Here is a 22885-nt window from a genome sequence, read left to right as displayed (position 1 = left end):
AAATCCTGATTTTGCCACTTACTGTTTTTGAAACTTTGGACAGTTTCCTTAATTTTGCTGAGCCTCAGTGTCTGTGTTTGTAAATGGGAAAAAGAAAAATCTCTTTCCTCACATTGTTGTGGTGAAGATTAAATGAGATAATGCCAGGCCTGTCATGAAGTAAACATTCCTTATATGCCAATTCGTAGTAGTATTTTCATGGGTTGTGAACTGGCTGAGATCTAGAGATATGGGGTCCCATATCTGCTGCCAGTTCCCTGGGTGATCTTAGGGCTGAGGATTGAACCTTCAGTGACTCCTGATGACCTTCAGAACTAAGTCCAAACTCCCAAGCACTCCATCCCCAGCTACACTTTCCTCTTGAGAACTAGCTGGAGAGGTTGGTGGGGGCCAATCACACAGGGCATAGCAGGCGTTGCTATTTTTACCCTAACAACAAGAGGGGAATTAGAAAGCCGCGGCATGCTCAAAGACCAGGACAGTTGGACTGCAAAACCTGTGCAATGATTGAGAGGAGAGGATGAGCCCTGAGGGCTATGAGCTTGGAAGTAGAGGACTTTTTACAAAGGGGCGTCTGGACTGAGTGGACCAAGCATCAGCCCTCGCCCAATCCTAGGCTGGAGCCCATCTCAACCGTATGGCCCTGTCCCACTCCTAAGCATGAGCTAGTCCTCCAGCTTCCATTCCTTTGCGTGTTGTTCCCTCTGCTCAGCATACCCTTCTCCTTCCATTCTCCACCAGTCAAACTATATGTCTATTAGGTTTTGAGTAGGTGATACATATACAAGGTGAAAAGATTGAAAAGGTCCCAAGAGACATATGGTGGAAAAGAAGCCTTTCTCCCATTCTTTCCCATTTCCTCCCTGGAGGCAGCCATCCCTACCCTTTCACTGCTGCCCGCCTGAGCCGGTCCTTGACCGATGTTAACGTGTAGATGCGTGGGTATGCACACATGTGTGCCCCTTGTGCATATCACGCTCAGCATCGGCACACTTTTGGAGGCCCTCCCATCAGCCCAGCTAAGTCTTTTGTACAGCTTCACCGCGTTCTGTCATGTGTACGTTTACACTTTCCAGACTTTGCCAACACAAGCAGTGCTTTGGGGAATCACAGGACAGATTCCTAGAAGTGCAACTGCCAGGTCAGTAGTCTGAGTGATTTTAACATTAATAGGTTTTCCAGACCCAAGAAAATGCTTCCTTCCACAAATGCATGTGTGTGTGCTGGAGTACACACTCTGGCCCACACACATCCGCGCCCGCACTTGCGCACACACGGAGCTGTTGCCTGCTACTGCCCTCAGAGCCAAAGCTCCAGTGTCCCAGTTCCCACACCTGTGTGGCCTCCACCCACAGCTCTTATGAGCCATTTCTTGCTGTATCTGAACTTCTAGAGGATTGGGACCACCACACCTGTTCACATGTATCCCCAGCCCCTGCCCCAGGGCTTGCCTTGGGCTCTTGGGCAAAGGCAAGAAGGAGCCCGAACTCCTAGCACATGATGGATCATCAACACTTTTTTTCCAGGTTTTTTTTTTATTCATATAAATTTATGGAGTACAAGTGCAATTACATAACATACGTAGATTGCATACTGGTCAAGTCAAAACTTATCATCTCCATCACCCAAGTAATGTATATTGTACTTATTAAGTAATTTCTTATCACCCACCTCCTCACCATTCAGAGGCTCCATTGTCTAGCATTCTATGTGCTAAGTCCGTGTGTACACATTTTTTACCATCTTCTGAGTGAGAACATGCAATATTTGACTCCAGTTGCACTGGAGGATATTATTTTAACTAAAACAAGGCAGACACAGAAAGTCAAATATTGCAAAAGACAGGATTTCATTCTTTTTTATAGCTGAATGGCATTCCATTTTGTGTGTGTGTGTGTGTCTGTATACCACTGCTTCTGTTTCTTTTTTCCGTCTTTTCTTTTCTTTCTTTCTTTGTTTTTTTTTTTGGTTTTGTTTTCAGGTTCTCACTCAGTTGCCCAGGCTGGAGTGCAGTGGCATGATCTCGGCTCACTGCAGCCTTGAACCCCTGGGCTCAAGTCATCTTCCCACCTGGGCCTCCCGAGTAGCCTGCACTACAGGCGTGCACCACCATGCCCAGCTAATTTTTAAACTTTTTGTAGATGCAGGGTCTCCCTATGTTACCCAGGCTGGTCTCAAATTCCTGGCCAATCCTCCCACCTCAGCCTCCCAAAATGCTGGGACTACAGGTGTGAATCACTGCACCCTGTTGCCTTTTCTTTATGCAGTCATTCACTGATGGACGTGTAGGTTGATTCCATATCTTAGCTACTGTGAATAGTGCTGCAAAAAACATGAGCTCAGATATCTTTTCGATATATTGACCAGCATTTCTTAAATGAAGCTGTCCTGCCATGTTAAGTGGGAAGAAAGGGCTCCCTGGGAAGGCCAGGGATCATTTCAGCTCTGACCGTCTGGACTGAAGCCAGGTTGGTCAGCAGCTCGTATAGGGGCATCCACTCTAGGCTTGGAGAGGCTTGTCTTCCTTGCAACCCCAAAATTACCCCTCCCAGCCCATTTTGGGCGGTTCCTTGGGGACTGATGCTGGAGCCACTTTCCAATACCCTCAACAGGCACCTGGAACATTTGAAGTGGTCGATTACAGGGGGAAAGTTCTGAGAATGAATAGCTCATGAGAATGAGGAACTGGGCGGTGCCGGGCAGCCACCTGCTCCGGCCCACCCCCAGCTGCCACACCGCCGAATCCTGATACACAGCAGGAGGCCAGGGACCGTGTGCCCCTTTTCTCACCTTCCAATCACATCACCCTCTGCTCGAACTTCCCCTCCACCTGCTGGAGGCGTCTCAGGGCTCTTGGGATACAACCCACCATCTTTCTCCTCCAAACGTTCACAGCGGCTGTTCTCTCTGGAATCTGCTTGTCCCATGTTCACTCAGCTACCTCGTTGCCATCTGTACTGATCTCAACTCGAATGTCGCTTCCTTGGGGAAGCCTTCCATACCGACACCGTGATACATTCTGGCGGTGCTGTTTCCCTTTAGATAACCCTTAGCACAGCTGCCATCAGTAAGCAGCTCCACCGTAGGTCCCAGATTGTGTCTCCTCCCACCCCTGTGCTGGGCGCTCCAGATGTGTCTGCTGTGCTCACTGCTGTAGCCCAGTCCTCAGCACAGCGTCTTCACCTGGAAGCCGCTTAGTATGTGTCATGCTCATGAATGCTGTTTGCTGGCCATGCAGCTTTAGCCAATGCCAAAAACATTATTGGTAAGAACCTACCACGTACCGGGCACTAAGGGTTTTCCATCCCTTTACTGTCTTCATTTCACAGCCATCAAGTGAAGGAGCAGGTAGTAGCATCACCATTTTACAAATGAGAAAACTGAGGCTCAGAGAGTTGGAAGTCACGTGCCCAAGGTCACAAAGCTATTTCAGCAACAGCGCTGGAATTGGAACCCAGATCTGTCCAATGTCCAAGTCCTTGCTCTCAGCCCAGGGGCTCCCCTTCACTCCTCACGGTGTCCATTCTGTAGAGTAAGGATCAAACCACCTGCTTCACAGGGTTGCCGTGATGCCCGCCCAGCAGGGGCATCTGGCACAGGGGTCGCTGCATGGATGCCATTTTCTTTTCCTGTTGTACATTATTGCCTGGAAAATCAGATTTACCTTTCAGGCTGAGTGAGAAGGCCAATCAGGCCTTAACTGATTCCCCCAAATTGCTGGCTGCTTGGGTGCAATTGCCAGGCTCCCACAGGGCTGTGTCTGGAGTTCAAGTACTTAAACCACAAAAGGGGTTTCATTTCCCGCTGAAAAGGGAAAAGAAAGTATTGGACTTGATTTGGTAAATTTGGAGGGGAGCACATCCCAGTCCCCAGCTTGGTTGCTTTTCTAGATGGCCTCACCCCTCTGGTTTTCAAACCGAGTGCACCCCAGCGGCATTTCTTCTGGGGTTTCATGGGTTGGGGGCAGTGAGAGGGAGGCTGTGGTATCAGGCAGACCTGGGGCTGTCTGCCAAGTTCCACCTCTTTCTGTGGAGAGCTTCGCCCTCCAAGCCCTGGTCCTCTTCACCACCAGGTGGAAGGATAGAAGAGAAGAATGGCATTTTGTGTCTCACCACAACTCAATTCCTGGGAAGACATATTCTCATGGTGAATCACCAAGGACCCACTAAGAAGAGAGTGCTCCCAGGGCCTTGAAAACTCAACACTCTGCCCAATGGGATAAAAAAAACACCCCCTTTCTGTCCACCTCAGAAAGCACAAGCCTCTGCCTGAGGTGAGTACAAGGGAGGTAGAAGTGAGAGAGGAAGGAGAAGTTACCTCTGGAAGACTTCCTGGAGGAGGTGACAGAGGAGGCCAGGGCTTGACAAAAGGGTAAGAGCTCTCTAGGTAAGGAAAGGCCTTCCAGGCAGTGAAAACAGCATGTGCAAAGGCACAGAATCAGAATGGGCCTGGCACTTTCCAGAATTAAATACCGCAGAGCCAGATCAACGCTACAAGGCAGCAGGTGCTGTACAATCTAACTCAGTACAAAGTGCAGAGAGGTTACTCCTGCTTTTAGGCATCTAGGAGGACTCAAGGAGACAGGTACCCGAGCTGGGCCTTGAAAGGAGAGTGGTTGAAGTAAATACAAGGAAGAGTGAAGCACCAGACATAGGGGACGCAAATGCAGAGACAGGAGGGAGAAGGCATGCTGCATCTGGGGACATGCTCGGTTGCCTGAGAGTCTGTGAAATTAACAGGCAGATGCTGGAGTGCTGGGTGAGACCCTGTTGGAAAGACAGGTTGAAGTCTGATCGAAGAACGGGCATTAAATACAGGCCAAAGGAGTTTGAGCTGAATTCGAATCCAGGCTCTGCCACTCTCTAGGGGCATGACATCACCTGGCCTCTTTGAGCCTCAGTCTCCTCAACCGTTAAACAGAGACAATGATTTTCCTCACTCGTGGGGTTGTGAGGATTCAGTAATATTTTATTTACCATGTGTGGTGTCGCTTTGCCCAGGACAATCCTGCAGGACAGTTGTGCCGTGATTCATTGAAACTTCTTCCCCCTGCAGATGGCAGCTCAGATTGTTTTCCGTTCTTGCCATTGCACATCTGCCAGTGGACATCCTTGTGCACATATCCTCATGACAGCAGTTGCACTGCCATGGGCTGGGCTCCCCGAAGGATGGCTTAGATCTAAGCGACCTAGAGGGCCATCCATTATATATTGGAAATTATGAAGGAGAAGCAGTTGCTCAGTAGCATGTATGCTGTGTATGGACAGTGCCCGGGGTGTGTCCATGTGCATGCAGAGGCATGAGAAATGCAGGAGGCCCCCACATACCAAATGGTCAGCAGCAGTCACTTCCTGGTGCAGGGGCGCAGGTGTGTGGTGGCCCTGATTTTTGGCCCTTTCTGTACACCTCAGGGGTACTTGGCTTACTGGAATAAGCCTGTCATCACTTGAGAAGTTTGAAAGGACAGTTTGAGAGACTATTTTTTGTTAGCTATGATGATGACAATGATGGTGACAAGGATGACATGATTCTTCCTCACAGGCAAAGAAAAGCCATTGAAGGTTGCTCCATAAGGGGATGACGTGGCGCTCTAAGGCAATCCTTCTGCCCACATGGGACAGGAGAGGATGGGAGGGAGACAGAGCGCCGTACAAAATCACCTGCCCTCGAAAAAGGTGACCAGAATTTACGGGAGCTGGGCTTTAGATAGAAACACAGCAGAAGTGGTTCTTCTTTGAAAACTCCATGGAGAAAGGACTCACAGCTGTTTTGGTCACCATTGTCCTCCCAGCACCTGGAGTAGCATCTGACACATTCTGGGTTTTCAAAGAAATGTGTGTTGAAAAGGACTGAGGAAGAGAAAGAGGGGCGGGAGGGGAGAGAAGGAAAGGATTTTCTAATTATAGGAGAGGCTGGTTCACTCAGATTTGAAGACCCCTCATCCAAACATAACTCAAATGTCAGCCTGATGCCAAAATACCTATACCCGGCTGTTGTGGTAAGTCAGAAAAAATTTTGATGAGAAATAGGGATTCTCAAAAAAAATACCCTGATTGCTACCCCCTCCAAAGTTAATTAAGTGTGGCGGTGAGACCCATGCTGTTTGCGCTATTTATATAATGAAAAGATCTGCTAAAAATAATACCCGGAGGTTCAGCTGCCAGGACTGGTGGCTGAGCCAGGGAGGGTGGCAGAAGGTGATCGGGAACCCTGATCCCTGCACGAACACAATCGTCATGATTAAATGATGCTTCTCGTATTCAGGTTGCAAACCGCTCCAGGCAAGAGCCTGGGAGAGGCTTAATTTATGTTTTATGGAGATTAGCTTGCTTCTGAGAGGAGGTTCCGCCGTCAACTCGATTTCTGCACACTCTCAGAGCTCAGGAGATTGCCTGCTCTCTGAAAAACCAGGAGAAGCTGGTAGGGAAGGACCGGGGCGTGGAGCAGGGCCTCTGCTTGTTTCTCGCCAGTTGGAATCATATACAGCCACCACTGGGAGGGCGCCTTGGAGATTATCTGGTGACCAGGGGCTCTTATTTAACCAAGAGGCATTGCACATGCAGTTACTTTATTGAAGTAGTGTTTGCACTACTTCAATAGTGCAAAGGGAGGAAAGGAGGAAGGAGAAACTACCCAAATGCCCGTGAGAGGGTGATATGGGGATGATAGGATAAACCTATTCATGGTGAGCCTCCCCACAGACTGTTATGCAACCATTAGAAGGATTGAGTGAGTTCTGTCCCTGCTGACCTGGATGTGGGATCACGTGTTCTGCTAAGTAAGACCAGTAAGATTTAGAGATGTGTTCAGAGCAGGGGTGGCGTGGATGACAGGTGACGAACTGCAGACTAAATCTGGCCCTCTGCCTGGCTTGGTACAGCCCGTGGCTAAGAATGGTTTTTACATTTTTAAATTTGGGAAAAAGATCAAAAAGAGATTTTTGTGACACGTGAAAATGATATGAAATTTAAATTTCAGTGTTCATTACTGAAGTTTTGTTGGAGTGCAGCCACGCTCTTCTGTCTGCACGTCATCTGCATAGCTGCATTCTCACTGCAAAGGCAGAGCCGAGCCGTCACAGGCTGCTAGGCAGAACGTGTTTATTACCTGACCCTTTTCTGAAAAAGTTTGTCGGCCACCACCTTAGAGTATGAAGACATTTTGCCAAACAACAGCACCAGATACTGTTCTCAGCACTTCAGAGGAGTAGATTCGTTACATTTGTTTATTCATTCATTCATTTTATCCTTTATTCATCAGACGCTTAATGTCTGTCTGTGGGGCCAGGCACCAGGAGCAAACAGATGCAGGCCTTCTTCTAGTGGAGCTGAAAGTCTGTGTCTAGATCCTTCTTTTCTCAGTACAAGCACTTCCAGCTTTTCCAACTCTTCTCACAAGTCTCAGTATCCAACCCCTTGCATCCTGCCTCCCTCTGCCTCCCCATTATGTATCCTGATTGCCCGAGTCCCTCCCAAAGAGAGGTATCCAGACTGGCCCCATATCTCCTGGGGTCTTGCCAAGAGGTTGAGATCTAGTAGAAGGATACATCTTAAATCGGGTCATGCTTTCTATCTGGTTTCAAGGTGCGTTAACATCCAACCTTTGCCTTTTTAGCTCCTGCCCTCCACTGACTGCAGAGAGGGAGATCCTCAATACTTGACTCCATCACGCAGATGGGAGCAGGTACCAGCTATGGAGAGGGATACAGCTGTGTCTCCACATGACCCATCCTGCATGACACCAAAGCCACCGCCAGACAGTGCCTCGGATTCTATGCAAAACCTGGGGAGCGGAGACCTACCCCAGTCCCGGGAGGAAGCTAGCTCTTCAGGGGATCATCTGAGGACTGGAGTTTGATACATGAACCTGGCTTCAAGGCTTTGCTTTTCTCTATTCTTCATTCATATTCATTCTCAACACCTTAGAAGGTGTTGCTTAATTTATTTCTAGAAAAGCAGCCCAGAGTCAGCCATTGAAGCCTTCCCCACCCCCTGGCCAAAAAAAAAAAAAAAATTGGACACATTTTGGCTCTGTTGGGAGCCTGGAATCCAGTGGGTGGCGTAGTTGTCACATTGGGAGCGGAGAAGCAGCAGCCAGGGGCCCTGGTCAGGGGACCGAGCCATAGGGTCCCAGCATGGCACCCAATGGCACAGCCTCTTCCTTTTGCCTGGACTCTACCGCCTGCAAGATCACCATCACTGTGGTCCTTGCGGTCCTCATCCTCATCACCATTGCTGGCAATGTGGTCGTCTGTCTGGCTGTGGGCTTGAACCGCCGGCTCCGCAACCTGACCAATTGCTTCATCGTGTCCTTGGCTGTCACTGACCTGCTCCTCGGCCTCCTGGTGCTGCCCTTCTCTGCCATCTACCAGCTGTCCTGCAAGTGGAGCTTTGGCAAGGTCTTCTGCAATATCTACACCAGCCTGGATGTGATGCTTTGCACAGCCTCCATTCTCAACCTCTTCATGATCAGCCTCGACCGGTACTGCGCTGTCATGGACCCACTGCGGTACCCTGTGCTGGTCACCCCAGTTCGGGTCGCCATCTCTCTGGTCTTAATTTGGGTCATCTCCATTACCCTGTCCTTCCTGTCTATCCACCTGGGGTGGAACAGCAGGAACGAGACCAGCAAGGGCAATCATACCACCTCTAAGTGCAAAGTCCAGGTCAATGAAGTGTACGGGCTGGTGGATGGGCTGGTCACCTTCTACCTACCACTACTGATCATGTGTATCACCTACTACCGCATCTTCAAGGTCGCCCGGGACCAGGCCAAGAGGATCAATCACATTAGCTCCTGGAAGGCAGCCACCATCAGGGAGCACAAAGCCACAGTGACACTGGCCGCCGTCATGGGGGCCTTCATCATCTGCTGGTTTCCCTACTTCACCGCGTTTGTGTACCGTGGGCTGAGAGGGGATGATGCCATCAATGAGGTGTTAGAAGCCATCGTTCTGTGGCTGGGCTATGCCAACTCAGCCCTGAACCCCATCCTGTATGCTGCGCTGAACAGAGACTTCCGCACCGGGTACCAACAGCTCTTCTGCTGCAGGCTTGCCAACCGCAACTCCCACAAAACTTCTGTGAGGTCCAACGCCTCTCAGCTGTCCAGGACCCAAAGCCGAGAACCCAGGCAACAGGAAGAGAAACCCCTGAAGCTCCAGGTGTGGAGTGGGACAGAAGTCACAGCCCCCCAGGGAGCCACAGACAGGTAATAGCCCTAGCCGTTGGTGCACAGGATGGGGGCACCGGGGGGAGGATGCTACTGATGGGAATGATTTAAGGAGCTGCTGTTTAGATGGTGCTGGTTTCTGTTCTAGGCACTCTTCATGAGCACTTTGTAAACACCCTCTTGCTTAATCCTCCCAACGGCCCCCAAAGGGAGAACGTATTCGCTCCATTTTAAAAGGAGCATATTAAAATTCTCAGAGGACTTGGCAAGGACCGCACAGCTGGGGCCTGAAGAGTGGCCACCTGACTTTGGAACTCGCGAGCCCTTTTTCCTAGCTACATTGTCCTTACAATTAGGAGTCTTATGTTTGAAGCCTGACTGCCACTAAGGAGTCGTAAGTGTTCAACCAACCCCTCCAGGATAGCACTCAAATAACCATGTCACCAATGCTGCCACTTGATGGGGCTGTTGTGGGGTTAAATGAGAAACTCAGCTCAGTTCAGCATTTATTGAGCACCTACTATGCGTCAGCTCTTACGGTGGGGGTGTGTAAGTCGGTGGGGAAAGAGGCCAGTGGAGTCAGAAAGGTGGGGCCTTGAAGGTGGCTGAGTTTGGGCATGATACTGTAGATTTTAGGAAAGGTGCAAGAGTTAGAAGCAAGGGTAAGGGTAACTTCAGCAGATCTATGCTTTGGAAAGAGGGCTCTGGGTACCCCTAAGATGTGGACCAGAGGATGAGACTGTAGACGAGGGGGTTGTGGCACTGACTCATGAGAGAGGAAAGAGAAGAAATCAAGGCGGCCATAGATCTTAAAAGCTTGCAGACTCTCGGATGTTCAGAGTGCGGGAGATGCAAGTGAGGACAACAGGATTCCCCCTCCTGAGGGCACCAGGCAGAAAAGATGCGCAGAATCAGAATGAGATTTGGATAAATTCGCTGGTGACAAAGCCAACGCAGGATCTTAAGGGAAACCACACCAAAGACCTGAGTGGCGCCGAGGAAGCTCCCTGTGGGGAGAGGCAGCTTACTGGTCTGGGCTTTCGCTGCTGAGAGGAGCAAATGAAAGAATGCTCAGAGGATACCTGGCACATAGAAGTTGCTCAATAAATGTTGCTTTCCTTTCTCTTCCCACAGACCATGGCTTTGCCTTCCAGGATGCTGGTCTGTGGAACTGACCCTTTCATTCATCTGTTTGTTCATTTGTTCATTCATTCATTTGCAAACATTCATCCAATTCCCACCACATGTCAGGAATTATGATGAATACTGGGGATGTAGAAATGAGATTTTTGGGGGTTTATGGTGATGACGTTATGGAAAATCAGTGGCACAGCCCTGGTCTCAGCTCTGCCGGCACTCACCTTGTATCCTGAGCCAGTTCCTCCCCATCTCAGGCCTCGGTTTGCTCATCTCATAGAGAGTTGATCTACCCTCACCGGGCTTCCTACTTGCCCTCCAGAGTTGCCTGAAGCTCATGTGAGCGAAGGGACACAGATATGCTCTGCCGTCTCCCAACAGGACATAAGTCCACGCTGGAGCACTGAGCATCAGACTCAAGAAAAGCTTGTGTGGATGCTGCAGACCCACCAACAAGGGTTCCAGGTTCTGGAGTTGTGGGGGCAAAACTGCCTAGTGAGACCCCTGCATATTCCCTCTGGTCCTTGTAGCTGCCACCCCCATTCCCAGGGGTGGAGTGTCCCTCCATAGACTTGGATCTGGGGCCCTCTGCTCCCTCACCACTGTCCATCTGAAGCAAGCCTGTTGCTCCTGCATTGAACTGTGGCCTCAGGCCCTGGACCCGGTCCCTCAAATCCACCCTCCAAGTGCACACCTGGAAACTTCCGCTTCCAGTCCTGATGGGCAAAACGCCCACCTACCATAATCCTTGCGCAATCTCTTATTCAGGAGGCAGCTGGAGTGCAAAGCCTACTCAGTTCACAAAGCTTAAAAAAGAAAACAATACACGGATGTGGTTCAGCTAGAAGGTGGTTGCCACTCCTGGGTTTAGTCTTGTATATCACTTTGTATTTGCCGTTACCTGTTTGAGCTCTGGGTTAATAAGCCGCCTTTTCAGCTGGGTCCTTAAGGGAACTTCTTCATTCAATAAGCACTTAACAACAATAGCTAATATTCATTGAGCACCCGCTACTGGCCCGTCTTCGATGTCTGACATTGTCTCTAGGCATTAATTGTTCCTCGGGGGCATCCTACTCCCACCCCTGCACCAAGTGCTAAGGGCACGAAGTGAGATAGAGCATCTCCCACCCTCGGCCACCTGCAATTGCTCATGGTCTAGTTAAGAAGCTGAATGGTCAGATTCAGAGCCACACATGCCAAGGATTGAAGCCTGGATGGGGCTGGCATATGAGCCCAGGAGCCCACCCCGGAGAGTAGACCTCTGAGCTTTTACATGTGAATGAGAAGACCCTTTCATCCAAGGCAGGACTGGACCCTTGAGACTCAAGGCCGCACTTCATCCTCCACACAACCCTGTGAAGCAGGGACTTGCTTAATCTCCACTTTACAGATGGGAAAACTGAGGCTCACAGAAGTCAAGTAAACTGCCCCAAGGGACACAACCCAAAATTGCGATCTGAGCAACAACAGAAATAGCAGCGCCTGCCATAGACTGTCTTCTGGGTGCCCGGCATGCTGCAGGGTATGAGTGTCCATCTCCTGTTCCGATCCTTGCGGGCACCCTGGGCGAGGGGCTGTGAAGAAACAAAGGCCAGCAGAGAGGTGGTGCCTGCCAGGGTCATGCATGCAGCCATGGAGGCAGGGCCAGAGCCGAGTCCAGGGCCCATGCTCCTGGAGAGCACAGCTGTGGTCTGTCCGCCAGTGGTGCAGGCGCAGAGGGCTTTGGCAGAGAAGGGTTGGGGAGCCAGTCAGAGGGCCCCACACCGTGGTTGAGGGCATGGAGGGCGGAGGTAGCCAAGAACAGCCAGAGGTTGATATTCCCACCAAGACTGCCAGGGCGATCAGGGCCTCGTGTGTCCCTCGATAAGCTCGGCTCCCAGTTTTCCTGCTGGCTGATAGCATGTCCTTCCAACTCTCCGTCTGGGGTCAAACCCGCACTGACCCAGAGCCCTTATCACTGCCAAGATTGGGCTGTGTGCCTGAGCCAAGAATTCCAAAGGGAACTGAGCCAGCCTGCCCTGGGTGGGGTGGGGGCACCATCGGCCAAGGGGTGACTCCAGAAGATAGAGTGGCCAAGCTGGCTGGTCCTCCCTTCCCTGTGGCCAACTAGCAGCCCCCCCACCACGTTCCTGCCCGGCCTCTATGAGTGCTCTTCGCAGCACACCCAGGGCAGCTCACCCCACAGTCAGGGGCCCCGGCTGGTCCCACCATTCGAGAACCTGCTGTCTGCCTTGTGGGCAGACACCATCTGCCCCTCATCACCCCTCATCACCTCTCCCCTGTCTCCTCTCAGATTCTCCTGCTCCCAGCCTCTCCCTGTCTGCTCCGTCACTCACAGTGAGCTCCCTAAATCATGAATCTCAGTGTAGTGCCCTGCTCAGGACCCTCCTCTGCCTCCCACGGCTGCCTGCACATAGGTAGCCCTGTGTCCATTTCCTGTGGCTGCCATAACAAATCCCCACCAGCCTAGTGGCCAAACATAACACACGTTATTCTGTTGCAGTTCAGAAGGCCAGATGTCTGAGATCAAGGTGTTAGCAGGGCTGGTTCCTTCTGAAGGCTTCCAGTGAGCCTCCCTTTCCTTACCTTTCCCCACTTGTAGTTAGCCTGCATGCCTTGGCTTAGGGCCCCCCTCATATCACTCCAGCCTTTTGCTTCCAAGGTCACATCGCCTTCTGCTCTACTGTAGCCAGCTCTCTCCCTCTACCTCCTTGTTAGAAAGACACTTGCAATTGCACTGAGGCCCGCCTGGGTAACCCATACTACTCTAGAGCCCCAGCTCAAATTTCGTAACGTCATCGAATCTGCAAAGTCCGTTTTGCCGCGTAAGGTAACACTCTCAAGGGATTAGGATGTGGACACATTTGGGGGCCATTATTCAGCCTCCCACAAGTCCCAACCCTCTGGCCCACCCTGATTTGGTCCCTGCCCACCGTCTTGCTGCCTTTCCTGCCACCTCCCCAGCCCCATCCACCACCCTCTGCCCCAGCCAGAATAAACCACCCAGAGCCCAGTGAGAAGCATTTACCAAGGACTTGCCACCTGCCAGCACTGTTTGCGGTAGAGCAGTGCGTAAGTCTGAGGCCCTCTACTCATAGGAATGTGACTCTGCAGCAGGCATTCTCACAGTGTGGCCCCCACCCGCAGGGGACTCCCAGAAACAGAGGAGCTGGCCTGGGCCGCCAGCCTTAGTGAGTGGCAGAGCTAGAATTTGAGCCCGAGTCTCTCTGATCCCAAAGCCTAGACTCTAGAGTGAAATGCTCTCTGGATTTGAACTTGGCCCTGGTTTTGACTGTCACCTCAGTGCTAGCCCTACACATACCACATGGGGAAAACGAGGCCCCGGGAGGCAAGTGACCTGTCTGAGGTGTGAAGCAAACTCAGGAGAGGCTGGGAGGAGAACCCTGTGTTTCTGGACCCCTGCCTAGGTCTCTTTGAGCCCTTTCCCCACCCATTCACTTGTTCATGGTAATCTCCCAAGGCGGGAGATAATATTCATTAGCACCTGGGCTATCACGGTCTCCGGGCGTGGCCCTTCCTCATGCCTACACACTCCCTGGGCCTGTGCCTGTGGCTTCACTACTCCTGATGCCTGGAGGGCTGGAGTCACAGCTGGTGCCTCCCCACTCCTTCCAGCTCTTCTTCCATCCCCCCATCAGCTCAGCATCCCAACTGGCCCCTGACTGGCTCCCTGAATTTGCTTTCCTTCCCTCTGTGAGGTTTTCAGGCATAAGCTGGATTATCCTCCACTTCTCCTATTGCTTAGAGTAAAACAGCAAATTCTTATTCCCATCTCCAAAGCCCTGCCCTGCCACGACCTCCTCTCCTGCCCCTCTGGCTCCCCTCAGCCCACATGGTGTCTAACCCCACGCAGGCTCCCCTCAGCCCAGGCCCTCTTCTTCCCCCTCTTGACTTACCCTACTGGTTTAATGTCTGCTCCCCCTAGACCGTAAGCTCCATAGGACAGGCCCCTATCTGTGTTGTTCACTACTGGACCCTAACACGTGGCACTGTGCCTGGCACAGAACAGGCCCAGGAATATTGCTGGTTGAATAAATGAATGAGTGAATGTCTTGTTATAGACCCCCAAGAACCATGAGAAGTGAACCCACCCCCACTGTAGAGATCAGGAAACCACATCTCTAAGAGAGAAGTTCCAGAAACCTCATAAGAACTCAGAGATTCCTGGTTCCCCTTTTTAGCTTGGATGGCACAATAAGCCTCCCTGCAAATACTGGCATCGGGGCAGGTTTCCCGGCAGAACCCAGCACCAGCTCTGAATCACAGAACCGCGGGGTGGGAACAGCCTAACCCCTCTCCAGCTCCAGCACAGATGAACCCGGGAAGGTGCTGCGACTTCTGGCCAATAGCATAGACAGCAAGCTTCTGAGTCAGGATTGGAATCCGGAGTTCCCAACAACCTGGGCTGCATCCACAGCATCGCCACGGCATGTCCTGGTTTGGCCAGAAGTCAGGGGCACAGCTTGAGGAGCAAGACTGACTTTATCTTTTGCTCCAGATCCAATCTCAGAAGATGAGGCTGCAGCCATGTGTCTGGTACACATACTTCTCAAGAAGAGCTGTTGCCCAGAAGATAAGTTTCCTCAAGGGCCTGAATGTGTTCACCCCCTTCAAGAGCCCCAGCTTTTTCACTTATACATTCAGCTTTACTGAAATGCTCCCTTTAGCACGTGGTTTCAGTGTTCCTGCCCGGCCTCTATGAGTGCCCTTTGCATTACACCCAGGGCAGCTCACCCCACAGTCAGGGGCCCTGGCTGGCCCCGCCACTCGGGAACCTTCTGGCTGCCTTGTGAAGCTGGAGCCCTGTCTCACAGCTGCTGGGGGTGCTCTCCTGGGCTGCTGGAGGGTGGGTCTGCCTGGCATGAGTCATGGCCCCACCACTTACTGGTTTGACGACCTCGGGCAAGTCACTCTCCAGTCTGAGCTGCAGCTTCTTTACTGTAAAATGCTGACAATCATCAGACTTACTTGGAAAAGTCAGAAAAGGCGTAAACGGCACAGACATTTAGCGTAATTCCTGGCATGTGACAGGTACTTCAGCAAATGAGAATTTTCATTCTTCACCATCCATTTCGTTTTCTTGTTCCTGTCTGTCTGCCTGCCTGCCTTCCTTTTTCTTTCTTTCCATTTTATTATAAGTTTTTTTCAAGCTACATTTGACATATTATAGAAGTCACCTGTTTGAAGTGGACAGTTCAGTGGTTTCTAGTATGTGCATGGAGTTGCGCATCTACAATCACAATCCATTTTAGAACATTTCACCACCCCCCGAAAGAAGCCCTGCACCTGTGAGCTGACCCCCACGCTCCCTGTGCTCCACTCCCTGCACCTTCACGCGAGGTGGCCACGCGTCTGCTTTCGGCCTCTCTGGACCTGCCTGTGTGACATTTCATGGAACAGGTGCTCTTCTGTGCCTGGCTCCCTCACTTAGCATAACATTGCCACGGTGCTATCTTTATTTTCCACCTTTTTTTCCTTTGCCTCTTTCTTCCATCCTTTTTGCTGTGATTTTTCCTTCCCCTGTTTCTTCTTTCCTTCCCTTTCTTCCCTCCAAGGGCCCATTTTTCCTTCCCCAAGTGTTTGGGCTTTAGGGTGGCTAGTGGCCTCCGCAGGCCCTGGGTGGAGAGCTCGAGGCTGCACCGTGGGCCACCGGGGCCCCAATCCCTGCCCGCCCAGCTTCTCAGGGCCTGCACTTCCGGCGCCAGCACACAGTTAATCCTCTTCCTCTTCTGTCTCTTCAGAGAGTTTGGGGAGTGAGAGCCCCTCCCACTCCTGGAGAGGAAGTCAGGGGAAGGAGAGCAGAGAGGAGGTGGGAAGCCCTTTACAGCCTCAAAAGTCAAGGAGAATAAATCGTGGCCCCCCAGGAGTCACTGAAAGGTAGAGAACCTTCCTACGTGGGTCTGGGGATGGTGACTGGAAGCCATCTGGAGACTGGCTTCTATCTGTGAACCCCTCCTTCCCCTCCCCTGCCCTGCCTTTGCCCTGATCTACACCTCCTGGCTCCCTCTGAGCGGGTCTGAAGGTGCTACCTTCCCATGGACCGAGATGGGGCGGGAAGGGGCACCATGCCTTCGGGGCCACTGCTAGTACATTTGTACCCTTAAGAAGGAGCATGGCGGCTGGGCGTGGTGGCTCACGCCTGTAATACTGGCGCTTTGGGAGGCTGAAGCGGTGGACCACCTAAGGTCAGGAGTTTGAGACCAGCCTGGCCAACATGGTGAAACCCCATCTCTACTAAAAATACAAAAATTCGCTGGGAGTTGTGGTGCATGCCTGTAATCCCAGCTGCTCGGGAGGCTGAAGCAGGAGAATTGCTTGAACCTGGGAGGCGGGGGTTGCAGTGCACTCCAGCCTGGGTGACAGAGCCAGACTCCATCTCAAAAAAAAAAAAAAAAAAAAAAAAAAAAAAAAAAAAAACACACACACACACACAGAAAGGTGAACAAATGAGGAAAAGGCCCTTCCTCCAGCGGACCCGGCCCAGGGTGCACAGCCTGGCAAGCAGAGGAAGGGCTCACAGCAGGCCCTTGCCCCCTTCACCTGATGCCTTTGTGCAGAGAACGGCCTGCCCAGCCATATGGGGGCTGCGTACTTTCCAGACCCTTCAGGAGACAGCCCAGCAAAAGGCAGGGTCAGAAAGCTTTTCCTGCAAAGGGCCAGGTAGCAAACATTTTAGGCTGTGCAGCCCATTTGATCCCCACTGCAGCACCGCAGCTCTGCCCTTGTAGGGTGAAAGCAGCCACAGACCGTACATAAATGGATGGAGATGGCTGTGGTCTCATAAAACTGTATTTACGAACACAAAAATTTGAGCTGCATATCATTTCCACAGGGTCACAAAATGTTATTCTATTATTTTTCAACCATTTCGACAAAAACAGGTGGTGGGCTCAATTTGCCTGTGGGCTATGGTTTGCCAACCCCGGCGTGGGGGAAGAAATGTGTGCCATTTCCAGCCCCTGGCTGTGTGACCTTGGGCAGGTGGCTTGCCCTCTCTGAGCCTCAGCATGCTCATCTGCAAAATGGGGATAAAAATGCCTCCCTGAGAGAACTAGGATAAGATTTAGCACCGATTTATGCAAAGTGCCTGGCACACAGCAAATGCTTAGTAAGTGGCAGCCTTTCTTTCTTTCTTTATTTTCCCCATGGCCCATTTGCCAAGGAGCAGCTGGAAAGTTCAGGGCAGGCTCTGTGGATGCATGTCTCAGCTGTGCTACTGAATTGTTCCAGGGGGGTCCTGACCCTAAGCCTGGTGCCCCCCATCTGAAAACGGGAGACTTGGATCGGTGTCCGGGGACCATTCCAACACTAACTATATATAAATACTTAACAACGGGGAGCGCATGCCAACCCCCCAACTGTGTTGTGTCAAGAATCTTCTGGCAAGGGTGGTGAGGAACGTGTTTTTCATACTAATGAGTCTCTCAAATTCAGTAAAGCGTGTCCTTGTCACGACTTGAGTTGCTGGTCCGGGAGTCAGGGGCAGGTGAGGGTGCAGGCTGGGCCCAGGGCGGGACTGCTGAGAGAGCCCCAGCCATGGGGACAGGAGACCAGACCAGACTTCCTCATTCCCTGCCACAGATTGGCTGTGTGAGCTTGGAGAGATCGCATCCCCCTCTTGAGTCCCAATTTCCCCATCTGTAAAAGAGAGCTAAGAATTCTGGCAGCTGTCCCTGTCCCTGAAGCAGCAGTGGTGAGTCACAGGGCTCCCTGTTTTGGGGTGTTCATTACACTCGCAGTGGCTGTTTGTGGCAGAGCATTCAGACAGTGGAAGGGGGTGTGCCTGCGTTGCAGGGCGTACACAGCCCTTGAGGCTCTCCTGGGGTAGGAGGACCGTTCCCTCCCCGCCCTGCCTGGAGATAGGAAGTCAAGGTGGTCCCGACTGCCCCAAACTGGCAGGTGGTGCTACACAGCCATCAGTGTGCCTGCTTCTCCTGTCTCTGTTCCATGCAGAAAGCTGCAGAAGGTAGCGAGGGCCTCACAGACGGGAGGTCGCAGGTCCATGGAGGACACTCAGTCCCTCCTCATGTGAGGACCGACCACATCCCTTTGTCACCCAGGGACAGACTGTCAGGGTGGGTGGCAGGGCTGTCCCCAATGCCCAGAGGATTCAGGGAACTTCTCCTTCTCATGCTGAATCTGGAGACACAGAGTTTTAAAACTTACTGTGAAAATGGAAGACAAAATGGAAAGTCATAGAGAACCCCATGTCTGTTGCCATCCTTCCTAGTCCCTGAAGTCCCAGCTCGACGCTCTCTTCCCATCTTGGTGTGGGTGCAGACATGGCCTTAGTATCACGGTGGTAAGAGGATGCACACGCTCTTGTTCTGCCCTGCTTTCGTTCCACCTGGTCTTCGTTCCTGAGCAGGCTGCAAGTCTCTCCCTTTTGTGGCTGCTGAGTTTCCTGCTCTCTCCCCCATTCACTCGTCCCTTACGAGACACTCTCACAAACTGGGAAGCCATCTATGACATGGCGGCGGTCTGTTGCCAGAGCTCTGAAGGCTGACCTCCCCATGGCTGGCTGACATGGGGCAAGTGACTTCCTCTCTCTCAAACTCTGTGTCTTCTTCATCTGAAAAATGGAGCTGATCATTCCAGCCCCTCCCTCCCAGGGCTGGGGAAGAAACAGTTGAGTGAGCGCCCTTGCCCCAGTAGTGGAGCTTGGCACGCACACTTGGACGTGCCCAGGTGTAAGATACTTTGTTTTATTCTGCTCTGGGACCTTATAGGCCACCACTTCACAGATGATGGAGAAACTTAAATTTTCCAGGTCGGGGAGCTCAGCCACTTCCAGTAGTAAACATGGTGGCTTTGGAAATGGTACGCAGTCCATGCAGGCTTCTCTCCCCTCCCCACCTGCATCCCCCCAGTGTAAGTCCCCAGAGGCTGTCTGGCCCCAGTGGCATTCTCTGGGCCACTTCAGACCTGTCTTGTCAGCTTCTCTATCCATGGCAGCCACGTGGACATAGTTGGCCGGCTCCTGGGCTCTCCCTGGCACTGTCCAAAGCCAGCTACATCCCCCTGCAGGCCTTCACCTCTGCTATGGGTCCCCACCCCTAGGACACCCTAGCAGGCAGTCCCCAAGGCTCAGCCATGTGCTGAGGCTCACTGTGGGCTCCGGGAGATTTTAACGATCTCCTGCAGCCCCTGTGGAGGAGAGGAAGGAGGAACTGGGGTACAGCTTGAGGCCTCCTAGCTGCTATTTCTGTTCCCCTGCAGGGGCCCCTTCCTCTGAGACAGCCTTGTTCCGAGCTTCTAGATGGGAAATGAAGCACAGCCTCTGTGCTTTCAGAACCCCCAAACTCGCCTTCTAGTGACTCCCGCTCCCCTGCCATCCGGGTTTTGACCCAACAGGAGAGTGTTGGGAGTAGGGAGCAGGGCCCAGCCTAGCATTGAACTCAGCCTACCACCCCACTCCCCAGGTGGTGCCCCCTTCACCCTGGGTGATGGGGAACGGCTCACAGGGGCTCCTGCAAACCTAAAGCACATTGGCTCTCTCTCCACCGTTTCTGTTTGGGACTTAAGAAATTGTCTCTGACTTCACCTGCCATTGCTGCCTGAGTGGCAGGGCCAGTGCCAATGACACAGACAAGCCAGGGCCAGGAGCCGTGCAGTCTCCCTGCATGGCAAAGTCCAGCCCAGCCTGCCCCACCTGACAAGCATCTCACGCTGCCCAGCACGTTGACCCTCTCCCAACAATTACCTGGTAATGGTGACTACTAACCATCGCTACCCTGGTAACGGTGACTACTAACCATCGCTACCCTGGTAACGGTTGAGGCTGGTGGAGTCAGACTTTAGGGAGCTGGCTGACCTTGGGCATGGCGATTAACCTTTCCAAGCCTCGGTTTCTTCACTTGTCAAAGGGGATGTTACTAGTACCTGTTTCAAAAAGTTGTTACAAGGATTAAAGGAAAGAATAGTATAGAGGCTGGAGAACAGTGTTCAGCACACGGTGAGCCCCAGGGGTACACCAGCTCGCGCGGGAGTAGGTGCGAGAAAACCCTTCCCTATTGTTGCATCTGGCTGTTGTCTCTTCTTCACTCTATGATAAACATCTTCATGCAGGGAACACTTTGTTTCTTTCAGATTATTTCCCTAGAAACGGAATTTCTGGAAACAATTACTGGCTAAAGGGGAGGGTATTTGAAGCCTTTTGCCACACTTCGCCTCGCTGTTTTCTAGACAGGCTGTGGGGGCCTCCCTGCTGCCAGCCCCATCAGGTTATTACTTCCTCGAAGCCACATCAGCAAGAGGGCCCTAGAAGTGCTGTGGGGGCGGCAGACTAAGGCAGAGGGCATAGACCGCATGGAGAAGGGGTCACCAGCATTTAAGGATGGGCGAGGGGACAGGGAAGAGGGGAGAGGAATCCTCGAAGGGGCTGAGAAGGAACCGTCTGAGAGGTCCCCAGGTCCAAGGCCTGAGCCATTCAGAGGCTACAGAGCCAGTAAAGGTCTCAAACCAAAGAAACTGGCACGGCGATTCAGGGCCTACACGCAGGACACAGCGCTCAATAGGCCCAGGCAATTCCCAGCTCTGCCAGGCACTGCTCAAGGCCCAGGGGCAAACAGCAGGCCTCTCTGAACCTCAGTTTCCCCATCTACAAAATGGGCGTGACACTTCGCCTGCCTCTCAGAGCTGGGATGTAATGAGGGATCGTGACTGATACTGAGAACTGCCTGTGGGTGAGCCGCCGTTGGCATGAGTGGGCAGGAGCCTGGGGGTTTCCCTCAGTTTGAAAAAAACATTTCACGGTTTTGAGGAGAGGGTGCGTGAAGTCAGCCCATCTGAAAGTGGCAGTTATTGAAAAGTTCGAGCAGCTGGGCAGGGCAAACACAGTCCAGGACTTGGGAGACCTGAGTGTGACCCCGATTCTGGAGCAGTGTGGGCCAACTCTGGGCCCCCTCTGAGTTCGGCCTTGTGCATTATAAGGCGGGGAGCCCCCCCACTTTGCCATGGGGCCGACCTGGACTTCGCAAGACTCCGCCACTCACTGTGAGTCCTGGGCAAGTGACTGAAGTTCTTTGGGCCAAGACGCCCTCATGTGTTAGAGATAAGAACAGGATAAATATCTATCATATCGATCACGTGGATGTTGTAAAAGTTAAGCGACAGTGTGGATGTTAAGGGCCTCCTCCAAGCATACTCTTGTGGTTTTATTACCAGCAATCCTAGGTCAGTAGCAGGAAGTGGATGGCAGGGAGGTAGGGGAGGGACTTCGCAGGAAGTAGGGCTCCCACGCCTTCACTTCTTCCACCGGAGGGTCTGCAACACACTCAGCGCCGCCTACTGGCTGTGTGACCCGCTTGCCAGCTCTTCTAACCTCTGTGTGCCTTAACTTCCTCTTCTATAAAACGGGGAGAATCTCAGCACCTGCCCCATGGGGTTGGGGTGAGAAGGAACTGAGTTAAGACATAGAAAATGCTAGAGATGGGCCACAGTGCAGCAGGAGCTCAGCGGACGGTGGCCTCGCATGGTAGTTCTTAGGGCTCAGCCCAGGCTTTGCGCCTAGCGGAGGTGGCAGGAGCCCGGTTCCTCTGCTCACCAGCTGTGTGACTTCGGTCAGGGCGCTCAACCCCAGGGAAGGCCAGTCCCCTCTTCTGTAAAGTCCCCGCTAGCATGACTGCTGGTGGTGTGGGGGATCCCAGGCTGAGCACCCAGTGCATATCAAAGACCGTGCTGAGTCACACATTTTGCCTAAAGTTTTACCTTTAAAGAGGATGCCCATGAAAATTGCCCAGACCCACTCCCCTGCAGCCTCATCTCTCCCAGCAGTGAGTGAATATGCTTTGCCAGAGAGGCAAGCTCCCTTCCCCATTCCCCCACTGGGGTATTCACCGCCCCATGCAGTCATAGAATTTGAAGAAGGGCTGTCCAGGTCACAGACTGAGTCCAGTTGTTGTTCAATTCATGACACTCCCCCTGCTCTACAGCCTTCAGTGGCTCCCCAGTGCCTGCCAGATCACACACAAATTCCTCAATCAAGACCTTCATGCTCCGACTACAGAATCCCTTTCTGCCCTTCTCATCTTCTTCCGCCCCATGCTTCTTCCTCTTCGGCTGAGATAGGCCATTCCCTGTTCTCAGAGAATACCCCAGAGCTCAGGCTGCTGTCTGCCTGAAGAGCCTTACCCACCTTCCCAAACACCCCTCATGGCAACAGGCCCAACTCAAATGCCACCTGCTCCATGTAGCCTCCCGTGAACTCCAGAGCCAGAAATGGCTTTTGTGCCACACAGTCTTGCTGGTGCACGCCCACTTACGCTCACGGGCAACACACCCATGCACATCAGGCACTGGAGCACACACACGCTCTTGTGTGCAAGCAGACCTGCCCTTGTGTGTAGTTTACACCTGTGCGTACACTGGCACACCTACCTGCAGACGCTCGCTTACAGGCTTCTGTTATCACACAGGCAGTTCTGTTTTTACACTGCAACAATTAACCCACACGTTTTCTCACCCTTGAGTTGCTGGAGACCAGCAGCCCTGCCCAGATCATCTCCGTGTCCCTCGTAGTATCCCTCTGTACCGTTCTGCCTGATCCATTTAGCCC

The 22885-nt window shown here is 52.3% G+C and overlaps 1 protein-coding gene across 3 annotated transcripts in view; it reads left to right on the top strand.

Annotated features, from left to right (window-relative positions):
- Window positions 1–22885, top strand: part of HRH2 (histamine receptor H2) — a 53390-nt gene that overhangs the window by 17446 nt on the left and 13059 nt on the right. The window contains exons 2-3 of one of the 3 annotated variants that reach the window (XR_005244428.2): window positions 7615–9210; window positions 16071–16206. Coding sequence is in view for 2 of the 3 variants with exons in the window: in XM_008015353.3 (XP_008013544.1) it covers window positions 8135–9210; window positions 9320–9332 (1089 nt within the window). In the remaining variant the exon portion in view is untranslated. The other 2 variants (XM_008015353.3, XM_008015350.3) reach the window with 2 other exon arrangements.

This window comes from Chlorocebus sabaeus, chromosome 23 (assembly GCF_047675955.1).
Source record: "Chlorocebus sabaeus isolate Y175 chromosome 23, mChlSab1.0.hap1, whole genome shotgun sequence".
In the NCBI taxonomy this organism is placed as follows: domain Eukaryota; kingdom Metazoa; phylum Chordata; class Mammalia; order Primates; family Cercopithecidae; genus Chlorocebus; species Chlorocebus sabaeus.
The sequence above is the reverse complement of the archived record's forward strand: the minus strand, read 5'-3'. Positions and strand labels throughout refer to the sequence as shown.